Source organism: Microtus ochrogaster, chromosome 5, assembly GCF_000317375.1.
Source record: "Microtus ochrogaster isolate Prairie Vole_2 chromosome 5, MicOch1.0, whole genome shotgun sequence".
NCBI classification, from domain to species: domain Eukaryota; kingdom Metazoa; phylum Chordata; class Mammalia; order Rodentia; family Cricetidae; genus Microtus; species Microtus ochrogaster.
In genome coordinates this window covers 31,329,770-31,343,415 of record NC_022012.1, presented here as the reverse complement: position 1 = coordinate 31,343,415, position 13,646 = coordinate 31,329,770, and the positions used below count along the sequence as shown (strand labels likewise).

The following is a 13,646-nucleotide window of genomic DNA, read 5'->3' as shown; positions in this document are numbered from 1 at the left end:
ATAGATAGATAGATAGATAGATAGATAGATAGATAGATAGATAGATAGATAAAAACATTTCAAGGCTAGCTCATGATTCATCATGTTGAATTATTTACAAGGAATAATAACTATCATGGCACTGAGCCCGATGTTGCTGGTAGTTACCAGGATGCCTATGGAGATGATGCTGATGACAGTGGCAGTCAAGGTTATGATGATGGTCACAACAGTGATGATGATGATGGTGGTGAGGGTGGGGGTGGTACCTGGACTATTGGTGCTAAATAGTTCATTCTCCCATTATAATCTAAATTCTGAAAGTGTGATGTAGGAGGATCTTCTGTTTTGTTTGATTTCATTGGTTAAATAAAGAAACTGCCTTGACCTTTTAATAGAGCAGAAAATTAGGTGGGTGGAGTAGACAGAACGGAATGCTGGGAAGAAGGGAAGTGAGGCAGACGCCATAGCTCTCCTCTCCGAGATGGATGCAGGTTAGAATCTTCCCAGTATGCCATCACCTCGTGGTTCTACACAGATTACTAAATATGGGTTCAAGCAAGATGTGAGAATTAGCCAATAAGAGGCTGAAACTAATGGGCCAGGCAGTGTTTAAATGAACACAGTTTCTGTGTAATTATTTTGGGTAAAGCTAGCCATGCGGAAGCTGGGTGGTGGGAAGCGGCCCACCGCTCCTTCTACAAAAGTGCAAGGTGACTGTACAGAAAAAAGAAAAATTAACACGCCTGGGAAATAAAACATGATGCACAGAGAAAGAGAAAACAAGAACTAATTATTACTTTAGAGACAACCATGATCTCCAGAGTGACTCCATCCCAGGAGATGGCACACACACACATATATGTAAACAGAACCCTCAGCTCTCAGTCACACCACATCACCTTTCCAAATGGCAATCCTTTGCTCATGACAGGACCGGGCCCTTTGAGTAAATTTCATGAAGGATACGCATCTGTGTACTTCTAGAGTTTACTAATTTTTGAAACCAGGCATCCCAGATTTTCTAGGAGACACTGTTTCACTTCACTTCAATACAGGTATTCATTTCCATGTCTATAACCTATATAAGGGATTTTTTTCTCTTGTTGGTTCTTGTTCATAGTTCAGGCAATTTAGGACCATATATTCACCTTCACTTTCAAATGCTTTGTTCTCTGTGTGTTGTACTCTTTTGAGCAACAATCCTGATCCTCTGAAGGATAATTAGTATCCATAGTTATTCATCAGTAAACTGTGGTTCTAGCTGGTCTTTTATATTATTGGAAGATTGAGCTGGAGCTGGTGGATCACACTGTTACCTGTATTTTCAGACCTCGGCCAGCTTAGTAAGACAGCAGGATCATTGCAAGTTGAAGGTCAGCTGGGACTGCAACATGAGATATTGTCTCAAAAATCTGTAGGGATAAAAAGAAAAAGAAGAATCAAAAGCTGCAGAATAAGATTATATAAGTGAAAAATTAAATCGAGTCTGTCTGGGCGCTCACTCTCCAAGATAGTATTGCCATCTACACTATACTGGGTATTCAACATTCTCCCTGTTTTGGTTTACAAAGCATTTTGATCTATGCTAATGGTTACTGAATGTTTCTTAGCATATGTATTAGAGATTGAGTAGAAGGGGATATGCAATATTTTAATTACTTGTCAGCTAGATAAAAATTAGTCTGTAGTACGTAAAAATAATAAATCGTACTCATCTCTGATACTTCACTATTTAATTTTGATTAAGGACCTTTCTATCACTAATTCAATATATAAACCCTACAATATAATGCAGATGTTCTAAGACTCAAAGCAAATCCCAAAGATTTTAGAGATTCTTTTCTAATTAAGAAAAATAAAAAAATAAAAATAAAAGAAAAATAAAGTCACCTGACTCAGTAGCTAAGTCCACTTTCTGCCAAACCTGACAGCCTGAGTTTGATCCCTAGAACCCACATGGTAGAATAAGAGAAGCAACTGCTGCCAGTTATACACACACACACACACACACACACACACACAGACACACACACACACACACACACACACACAATTTTTAAAAGAAGTACAATTGATGCCAGTTATTATTATGGTAGGAACATATTTAAACCATTATTTTAAAATGCTACATAAAAATTAGTTGACAAAATGTTGCCACCAGCATGTCAGTGTAGTGCAGTTAGTCTCCAGGTAGCAAAAAATGTGGAGTTTATCACGTTTTCTCTTAGCTATATTTCTGATTTACTACAATGTATGTGTACTGTGGGTATTCAGTAAAGAGAATATGCAATCAAAATTAAAATATATTTATTTTATCAATTAACAACAAAATGATACTCACAGAATATCTACACTGAAAGTCTAGTGGAGACAAAGTATTTTAGGATCGGTTTTTGGACCAGTCTGATTCTTCCTCTTATATCATGAGTAACTTACTGAACATTTAGTACTTTATGTTATTGAGCTATAATTACAAAATCATAGCATTAGTCTTCTTCCTTTGCTAGCATGTGCTAACAGCACACATTTCTTGGCATATAACTGTGTGATTTATAAGTCTTAACGTGAAGGGAAAGGAAAGAGACTTGTGACAAAGAGAAAGCCTCTGGAGGTGCGTCAGCAAATCCTAGTGGGTCTTGGTCCAGTCACTTAGCACAAGACTCACTTGTGAAGTACAACTGCTCTGGCAGGAAAGTTTTCTCACTGTGTAATAAGAAGGTAAATTCTTTTCTTACCCCACGTATTTCCACAACCAATACCTTTAAGAGTTACATGATTCGAGGTATAGAGCTCAGTGGGAAAGGGCACTTATTGGGCAAGCAAGTGGGCCTGAGTTTGAATCCATAATACCCACATAAAGGCCAATCATGGGCACATATCTGTAGGTCCAATGACGAGTGTAGAGACAAAGGGATCATAGCACCTCACAGGCTGTCTGGTCAAAACCTGAGCTTGAGGTCCAGATAAACACACTATATCAAAAACTTGGGTTGAGCCAGAAAAAGAAAGAAAAATGCCCTTTTCTGGCCTTTACATGTGCGTGCGCACACACACACACACACACACACACACACACACACACACATACAACACACACAGGAACATGTGCCACACATACTAAATGAAAAATTCCTTTTAAAAAAAACTAATACTAAAATTGGCTATTGAAAGGATAAGCAAACTTCAGAGTACTGCAGAGGTGTCAATAATTAATAACTGTATCAGAAACAATGACCACAGTGAGATTTGTGTTCTGACATAAAAAACTGTTTCCCATGCTGGGTAGAACAGCACATGCCTGTAATCCCAACAAGCAGGAAGAAGAGGATCAGACATCACAAGTTCAAGGATAACCTGAACTACATAAAAGTACCTAATTGAAAGAAAAAAAAGAAAGAAAATGAAAAAGACACCTTAAAAATGATGATTCAATTCATTATGATCATAACTTCCAATAATAACCCATCCTTCTTAAAGACAAATATATTATATATGTAGGTGTATATAAAATATACATAACTTGACATTAGTAATAAATAGCTCAATGTTACATATGTATTATGTATATATATAATATACTTAATTTTACATTAGTGATAAATAGTGCAATGTTTTAGTATTATGGTCTAAAAATAATAAAATTGAATTAAGTAGGAAGCATTTGCTGACTCTACAACACATGCAACTGCCCATCAAATATGGCAGGACAGAGATAATAAGTATAGAACGTTTCCTTGTACTAAACATCAAGACCTCTGAAACCCTATGGACTGGTCCTTCGGTCAGCAAGAAGCAGGATGTGGAGAAGACACATCTGCCATAACCAGGACATTTCAGCAAGTGTCAAATGCAGAAAACCAGTTGCTCTGCGGGGGACAAGTACAGCCCCTCACAAGCTCCTTCTCTTCCACCCCACAGGACTCCTGCCCAACACAATGGCTGCAGAAAATCACTCCGTGGTGACAGAATTCATCCTCAAGGGGTTAACTAACAGGCCAGAGCTCCAGCTGCCCCTCTTCCTCCTCTTCCTGGGGATCTACACGGTCACCATGGTGGGAAACCTGGGCATGATCACTTTGATTGGACTCAACACACAGCTTCACACACCCATGTACTTCTTCCTCAGCAACTTGTCCTTTGTGGATCTCTGCTACTCCTCTGTCATTACCCCAAAAATGCTCATCAACTTTGTGTCCAAAAGAAATCTCATCTCCTATAATGGGTGCATGTCACAGCTCTACTTCTTCCTTGTTTTCGTCATTGCCGAGTGTTACATGCTCACTGTAATGGCCTATGACCGCTACGTGGCCATCTGCCACCCCTTGCTTTACAACATCATCATGTCTCCTGCCCTCTGCTCCATGCTGGTAGCTTTTGTCTATGCCATAGGACTCATTGGCTCAACAATAGAGACAGGCCTCATGTTAAAGTTACACTATTGTGAAGACCTCATCAGCCATTACTTCTGTGACATCCTCCCCCTCATGAAGCTCTCCTGCTCTAGTACCTATGATGTAGAGATGGCTGTCTTCTTTTTAGCTGGGTTCGATATTGTAGTCACAAGTTTAACAGTACTAATTTCCTATGCCTTCATCCTGTCGAGCATCCTGCGCATCAGCTCCACTGAGGGCAGGTCCAAAGCCTTCAGCACCTGCAGCTCCCACCTTGCAGCTGTGGGCTTATTCTATGGATCCACTGCCTTCATGTACTTAAAGCCTTCCACAGCCAGTTCCCTGGCCCAGGAGAATGTAGCTTCTGTGTTCTACACCACGGTGATCCCCATGCTCAACCCCCTGATCTACAGCCTGAGGAACAAAGAGGTGAAGGCTGCCCTGGACAAAACACTGAAGAGAATACTCCTTTGATGGAAATGTTGATCTTTCTCCTTGTAAGAGTACGTGGTTGTAAACATCTGGAAAATGCACTCAGCAAGCCTACCCAACTGTGGATAAGAAACAAGCACTACTCTTCGTGGTTGGGTACATGCTTCATTTCCTTTTCCTCATTCTCATCTTTTCTTCTATTGTTTCTCTGAACATACAATTTTAAGGTCATTGTTCTTATAATTGGGAGCTAGCTCCTCTATAGGAGACCAATGTTAAGCATTTTAAAATTTTTTATTCTCTGATATTTTCACGTATGTATATAATGTATATTGAATGTGCCCATCCCCTCTCCTTTCTCCGACTCCTTCCTCTCACCCCCCCCCCAATATGTGTATCTCCCACTTTGATGTCCTTTCTTATTTTTAATAACCAACTGAGCCCAATTAATGCTCCATGTGCTCCTTGGTGTGTGGCTATCCACTAGAGCATGGGTAACGTACCAGCAAACCTCACACAAGTTTACTCAATTAATGGAATCTAATTTATTTCTAGATTAATAGTGATTCTGGGAAAATCAGCTTCACCTTCTTTAGCCCAAATAGAATGTGGATCAATGGACCGTGGGATAGTCTCACCTAAGTAGCTTTTTGCTCATTTTGTCATGACCTTTCCCCTACCTAAGGTACAATTTCTACCACTATTGATCTCCTCTAACTATAACTAAAGGCAAGAGAACATCTCGGCTTCCTCAAAATGAGAAATCTTAAAGCCAAAGAGAGAAGGTGGAAGCAAAACTGTAACTCCGAGTTAGAGCACAAGCCTAGAGAGAGTGAGGCACTGAATTTGATTGACTTAATCAGTTTCACAATTTACTTAAATTCAGTTTAATTATTGCTAATCTTCAAATCAGGCAACTCCAGAAAAAGAGAACTCTGTGTTCCATGCAAGCCAATACAACCAGATCCAAATCTGTAGAATTGGCTGTTTCCATGATAACACGCTTCAACTTAGTTTAACCTACTTACCAAAATAAAGTCTTGCAGAAAAAGTCTGTGAAAGATTGAACATCTTGCCAGAATGTCCATGGTTTCCATGGCAAGAAAGGTCTTTATCATCAGGGCTGGATATTCACTGTTTATTCCCTGATTAGACTTTTCACTTTTAAATTTTCTCATTTATAGAATTGACTCCATACTACTTAGAACCACCCCCCATCAACAACAGTACCCTCACATTAAACAGAATACCTTCCATGAGGAGACAATAAATTCTTTCTCATTAACCATGTCTTTACTTAATTTATTAAAAATATAAATGCATTTTTCTTTCCATGGAAATGATCGATTTGATAGGGATGTAACAACAAATTGCTTTATGAATTGGATGAATTTCCTTGAATATGTAGTATTTGAAGATAATTTTATTTTGAAGATCTTTATGAAACTACCTCTAACAGAAACTACCTAACCACAGTGGATGGCTCCATTGTCTGACTAGGATCCTGGATTGCATCAATGAACAAATACTACTGAAAAGCAACAATCAATTCTCACTTTCTGGTTTCCAAGTATGAAAGCAGTATCACCATTTGTTTCAAGTTCCTGATGTCTTCCACTACAAAACTCAATGAGCCCTTCCTCCTTTGATTTGCTTTGGTCAGAGTATTTTATCATGGCAATGAAAATGAACTAAGACCAAAATCTGGTTCTTAAATGTGAAACCGTTGCTTGGATAAACCTGAGCATGTCTATCTCAGGCATTGAAACTGTTCTGTGGCAGAAAATATTTGCAGTTTAGGATTAGAAAGATCCTTGAGAGCTGGGAACCAGGGTTAATGGGCCACTAACTGGAAAGATGCTGAGAGAAACAAAGACAATGAGAGCCTGGCTCATGAGGCTTCAGAATAGAATAAGAATTCTATCAGAAAGTGGTCTGGCGTCATTTGTGTAATATTTTGGTCAAGAATCTGGTTTCATGGTGCCTATCTCTAGAGAAACTGAATGAGTTTGAACTTTAATATAATTTCCATTATATTTTGTTTTTAAATTATTATTATTCTATTTTAAATTGTCATTATAATTTGTTTGCAGACAAATTTAAAAACAGGAGAGTATTCAGACTATTAGTGAGAAAGTGACTCTAACTGTTATAGACACCACTAAGAGAAACCTCTTTCATTGCACTGAAGCGATAAGAAGTGTCCTAGGTCAAAACTCCACCTTGTAGAGGCTCCATGTTTGGAAACCCAAATTCATCTAAAGGAAGAGACCCTCCAATGAATGATCACCATTCCTCAAATGTAACTGCCTGAGAAAATTATTTCCCTTGGATAAGCACACAAAATGGATAAAGTGTGCTCTGAAGAATACAAGCTGCACCTCAGGTTTTCAGACAAAATTAGCAGTTGCATCCACATGAGAGTGGTTTTGAAGGCATGAAAGATGCAAGATTGGAGGTGCCATGGAAAGCAACTGAAAATTTGGCATCGTTGGAGTCCCTGCAGGCCACTGCTTGAAGCAGTGAAGATAAAGACAGATGAGAAGTAGAAAACTCTGAGGTATTACAGGTGCAAGGACCATGGAACATTCATCAAAGGGACTGAAAGTATACAGTTCACATAAATGAGAGGGTTGCTTGCTGCAGGTGGCAGGGCTGGAGGATTGGGGTTGACTACGCCTTTTGGCATTCAGCGGATCCCATCACAATGCTAGACATAAGATGGTATTTTCCTGTAGAATTTTGGATCAGTTTTAGTCAGAACTGCTTTCTGTACTCTGATTCTTTCATTTTGGAATAGGAATGTTTACTCTGTGTTTATATGTTGGTTATGTAGTTTTCTTTATTTTATTGGAGCTCACATTAAGAAATTTTAACCTTTGTTGAAACTTTTAGTAGCTCTAGGGACTTTTCATACCGGACTGTATGTTTTACATTATAAAGTTATCAAGAGCCTATAAAAGATAAATGGTAGAAAATTAGGCATTGAAAATGGTGTGCTTGGGTGTCAGGTCGATAAGAGGTGGATGTTAATAGTAATTGTCAACTTGATGGAATCTAGAATCGCCTGGGAGAAGGCTCTCTGAGCATGTCTGTGAGGAATTACTTTGATTACATTAATTAATGAGGGAAGACTTGGCCACTGTGGATGGCACCGCTATCTAACTAGGACGTTGGACTGTATAAAGAGAAAAAGTATGAGCTCCAGCATGCATTCATCAATGTCTGGATTTCAGTCATGACCACCTGGTTCAAACTCTGGCCACCTTGGCTTCTCTTGTGAGAGACTTCAGCTATGAGCCACAAAAAGCCCTTTCTCCCTGGAACACAGCAACAGAGGGGACAAAACTCAGTTCTGTTCCTAAGAATTTGGTCTTTCAGTTGTTTTCTTTGTTGAGAAAAGTCCATAAATTGTTTATATCAGAAATGCATCATGTGTGATATAAAACAATTAGAAGGATACAGAAGAAGGCATAAACATGGGCTCAAAGACAAACAATATTATAGTATTACTTTAAAATGAGTCAACACACTAAGCAAAATTAAATAATGTATGAAAGAGTAAAAAAGTGAGAATTTGGAAAACTCATAAATTGCTAGATCTCATTTAAAAACTATTATGAATATGGGAATACATTTTAAATTAAAACAAAACAGGGAGTAACAGAAAAATAAAGACAACAGTTAACATTGGGAGAAACACAAATTGATAAGGAAGCATTTAAATGGAGATTTGTAAGTAAATAATTCAAATGTTAGTATTAAAAGACAAATTGACATGGGGTAGAAATCTCAAAAGAGAAATACTTTAAAACAATGATTCAGAATAGTACTTTCCACGGGTAAATAAATCGAAATAAAATACACAGAAGAAACATGCTACCCATGAGCTGTACCCCAGAATGGACAATAAAACATAGCCTGGTGATGCTAATGGGAAATTATTATTATTATCATCATCATCATTATTATTATTTCAAAAAGGAGGAAGTACCGAAGGGAGGGAGAGGGAAAGGAAAAAGAAGAAGAGAAAATAAGAAAGGGGGAGAGGGAGGGTGGAAGGAAAGGAGGAAGAGAGGAAGGAAAGCAAAGGGAAAGAAGGAGAAAAGGGGGAAGAAAACTGCAGAGGGGAGAAGGGAGAGAGCTCTCTTTTCTCTGTTTGTCAGGTCCTGAAACCATGTTCCTCCAGCATCAAGTGTATGCTCATAAAATATCATTTCGCCATTGAAAGAAAAGAAGGCAAGTTTCTTAGAGAAATGGTTGATCCCCGGTGTGCAAAGAATGAAAAAGAAAAAATACAATGTCTTGTCACATCAGATGGCAAGGAAGCCATTAGAAAGTGCTATTGCTGAGTCAGAAAGGACCTGAAGAGGGATTCAAATGGAAAGATTAAAAGCACATTAATAAAACAGACTTACGGTAATGGATCACACCACATAAAATGTGTTTCAACTATGAGTTTCTAATGAAATTAAAGAGAAATAACAGGTCAGAATGATGAAAACAGAAAATCCAATCATCGTTCTGAAAATTAGAAATGAAGGTGATGTAAGTGGGAAGGTGGTGGCGTACTCCTTTAATCCCAGCACTTGGCAGGCAGAGGCAGGCTGATTTCTGTGAGTTCAAGGCCAGCCTGGTCTACAGAGCAAGTTTCAGAACAACCACGACTGTTACACAGAGAAACCCTGTCTCAGAAGGAAGAAAAAAAAAAGAATGAAATCAGTGTACTGTGTCACTTTGTCAGTATCCTAGATAGGAAAATGTACTAATGTTTTGCAAGATGGTAAATTCAGTAAAACAGCAGAGAAGGTCCAACATGGGCTCTCCCCATATTGTTTGGCATGGCTATAGATAATCTACAATTATCACCAAGTACAGACTTCAGTTTAAAACTCTGCAACATGAATGTCTTCATAGATCTCATGATGCCATATATATTTTTATTTCTGTTTGTGTGTGTGTGTGCGTGCGTGGTGCGTGTGTGTGTGTGTGTGTGTGTGTGTGTGTGTGTGTGTGTGTAATACGGCACATGTGAGTTCAGGCATCAACAGAGTTCAGAAAAGGTGTCAGATACCCTGAAGCTGGTATAATAATACAAGTAGCTATGAACCACCCAGCACAAGTACTGAGAACTAAAACAAGTTCTGCTGGTATCAGCAGGCAAGGGAGGATTGACCATTACAAGTTTAGCATTCTTTTACTAAAACGGTTTCTTTTAGTAAAATATTTTGAGTTTGTTTTCAAAAGCCTTTAAGGTAATTATTTCAAAACTAGCCACTGCCACATCATGTATAACGAATTAGTAGTGACAGGCAAAAAACATCATGGCATGGTGACGTGAGGTGATGTTGGCAGTAGTGACATGAGGTATCTGGGAACACCATGATGATGGTGACAGTGATAATGGTAGTGATAATCACAACAGTGAAATAGCTTATGGTACTAAACTATTCCAGTGCTCAATTTACATTCTAACTTTCCATCAAGATTCCTCTACCTCAGAGAGGGAAATTAACACAAGGGAGGAGGGAGCAGAATGCACAGAGCGGGTTCCAGCCAAGATTAATTAATTGTTCCTTTAGAGAGGACCATGGTCCCCATGTGCTTCCTCCCAGGAGATTTTTCTGAACACGCCTATGTAAGCAGGACCCCAGCTCCCCAGTCATGTTGACTTCTTTTTTCTAACAGTCCCAGGCCTTTTGGGTAAATTTAGCACTAGACCTAAAATCACAAATACTATCTGTTTTCAGCATTTGTTAATTATTGAGATCAAGGCATCCCTTAAAGTTTCCAGGAGAGCTGACTGTCACTTCCCTTCCACAAAGGTATTTATTTTACACTTGTATAACGTTTAAAGAAAAATTTTTCTTCAATAATCTCATCTTTTTTATATACAGTATGTTTCTGATTGTATGTTTGTTTTCCTTCTCCAAGTGTCTTGTTCTGTGTGCGCTGTGTTCTCATTGATGACAATCCTGAGCCTCTACAGGCTTGGTAAATATAAAAGTCATAGGAGTATAACTCACAGGAAACATACGGCATGTGGTTCTATCTTTATGTCATTAGAAGACAACAGAAGTGATATTTTTAATGCCGGCTGTGTAGACGCTCCCATTCAGGGGTTTTTCTCATAGCACTCAGAGAATGATGTCCACTCTGTTCGTCATAGATCAATACAATCTAATCTGGGAGAATGGTTGTCCGTGGTAGATTTTCTATATTTCATATTGCTTCTAGAATCAGGCCGTTGATTCAAAAAGGCTATGTAGGATTTTCTTATTCACTTGTATATAGAAAATACTTTATAGTTAATAAAAATAAAATATTTAAAAGATCATAGATGCTTCCAATATTTATTGACATAAAGCTAAATTTACCACCAGTAACAATTTACCATAGAAAGCTCATTTAGGCTGGGCAGTGGTGGCGCATGCCTTTAATCCCAGTACTTGGAAGGCAGATCTCTGTGGGACTGAAGCCAGCCTGGTCTACAGAGCAAGTTTCAGGACAGCCAGGGCTGCACAGAGAAATCTTGTCTCAAAAACAAACAAACAAACAAAAAGCTTATTTAGCAACAGAGATTTTCTTGTCTTCAAACCACAATCTAAAGGCTTAAAGACTTGTTCTTAACACCTGAAAAAAAATGCAGATTAAAAAAATCAAACAAGAAACTGTTGAATATATTCACATTAGAGTACTACGCTGCGGTAAAAAACAATGACTTCTCGAATTTTGCATGCAAATGGATGGAAATAGAAAACACTATCCTGAGTGAGGTAACCCAGACCCAAAGAGATGAACATGGGATGCACTCACTCATAATTGGTTTCTAGCCATAAATAAGGGTCACGGAGTCTACAATTGGTGAACCTAAAGAAGCTAAGTAAGAAGGTGAACCCAAGGAAAAACATATAGTTATCCTCTTGGCTATGGGAAGTGGACAAAATTGCCGGGGAGAAAATTGGGATCTTGGGGGTGGGGTGGGATGGGGGTAAGGGGAGATGGGGAGAGAAAAGGGAGAAGGGGAGGATGGGGGGAACTTGGGGATAAAGGATGATTGGGATAAAGGAAGGTTGGATAGGGGAGCACGGAAGCACAATTCTTAGTTAAGGGAGCCACGTTAGGGTTAGCAAGAGACTTGAACCTAAAGTGGCTCCCAGGAGCCCAAGGCGATGTCCCCAGTTAGTTCCTTGGGCAGCTGAGGACAGGGAACCTGAAATGACCCTATCCTATAGCAATACTGACGAATATCTTGCATATCACCATAGAATCTTCATCTGGTGATGGATGGAGATAGAGACAGAGACCCACACTGGAGCACTGGACTGAGCTCCCAAGGTCCCAATGAGGAGCAGAAGGAGGGAGAACATGAGCAAGGAAGTCGGGACCACGAGGGGTGCACCCACCCACGGAGACAGTGGGGCTGATCTATTGGGAGCTCACCAAGGCCAGCTGGACTGTGACTGAAAAAGCATGGGATAAAACCGGACTCTCTGAACATGGCGAACAATGAGGGATGATGAGAAGCCAGGGACAATGGCACAGGGTTTTGATCCTACTTAATGTGCTGGCTTTGTGGGAGCCTAGCCAGTTTGGATGCTCACCTTCCTAGAACTGGATGGAGGGGGGAGGGCCCTGGACTTTCCACAGGGTAGGGAACCCTGACTGCTCTTTGGACTGGAGAGGAGGGGGAGAGGAGTAGGGGAGGGAGAGAAGGGTGGGAGGAAGGGGAGGGAAATGGGAGGCTGGGAGGAGGCGGAAACTTGTTTTTTTTTTTCTTTTCTCAATAAAAAAAATCAAACAATTTTTAAATCCTATACAAAGATTTAGAAATTGTTTTATTCTAGACGTATATTGCATAGATCTGACACCTTAATGATAAACTTGAAGTCACTAATAATGCATTGGTGTCAAATTAAGGAAAGAAACCAAAATACTTCCCCTTGATATCATTGAACCAAAAGGGAGCCCAGATTTGAGATACCTTGCTCTCCCTGTGTCTTCTACCATCTGTCTGTTGTATGAGTCTGGATCTATGCCTGCCTGAAGACTGTCTAGTAAAACTCTCCCTGCAAGTCTGTGTCTACGGCTGTGTCTGTGTTCTGTCACTAACAAAGGGTTTTGCTCTCTCTTTTATTGAACAACACAGAAAGTACCACATGGGGAAGGAATGAGAGATACTTTAAAAAAAAATCTTCAACAGAGTTTTATAAGGGATTGCCTTTCTGACTGCAACTGACCCAAAGAGCAAATATTGTGTATTTATTTATTCATTTAATTTTTATTTATTTATTTAATAATCCACAGTTTCCCCTCCTCCTCTCCTCCCAGCCCCTCTCCCACACCTCCCCTCTGCCCACCCCATCCTCTCCTCCTCCATTTCTGTTCAGGAAAGGGAAGGCCTCCCATGGATAGCAATAAAACATAGCATATCAAGTTGCAATAAAACTAAGCACCTCCCCATTTATTAAGGCTGGGCAAGGAGACCCAGTATGAGAAATACAATCCCAAAAGTCAGTAAAAGAGTCAGAGACAAGTCTTGCTCCCACTGTTAGGAGTCCCACACGATGACCAAGCTACATAACTGTAACATCTATGTAGAGGGGCTCGCTTAGACTCCGGCTCTCTGGTTGTTGGTTCAGTCTCTGTGAGCCCCTCGAACCCACGTTAGTTGGTTGTGTGGGTTTTCCTGTGGTGTCCTTGACCGATCTAGCTCCTACAATCCTTCCTCCTCCTCTTCTGTAGAATTCCCCAAGCTCCACCTAATGTTTGACTATTGCTCTCTGCCTATTCCCATCAATTGAGAGATGAAATCTCTCTGGTGTCAACTGGGCTAGGCAC

The 13,646-nt window shown here is 39.7% G+C and overlaps 1 protein-coding gene across 1 annotated transcript; it reads left to right on the top strand.

Moving 5' to 3' along the window:
• Window positions 1-3,917: 3,917 nt before the first annotated feature.
• Window positions 3,918-8,412, top strand: LOC101995501 (olfactory receptor 151; the record flags this gene model as incomplete). The annotated part of the gene is made up of 2 exons (XM_005347059.2): window positions 3,918-4,845; window positions 8,402-8,412. Coding segments are annotated over exons 1-2 (939 nt in total), but the record flags the coding sequence as incomplete, so codon positions are not given.
• Between the last annotated feature and the right edge of the window lie 5,234 nt (window positions 8,413-13,646).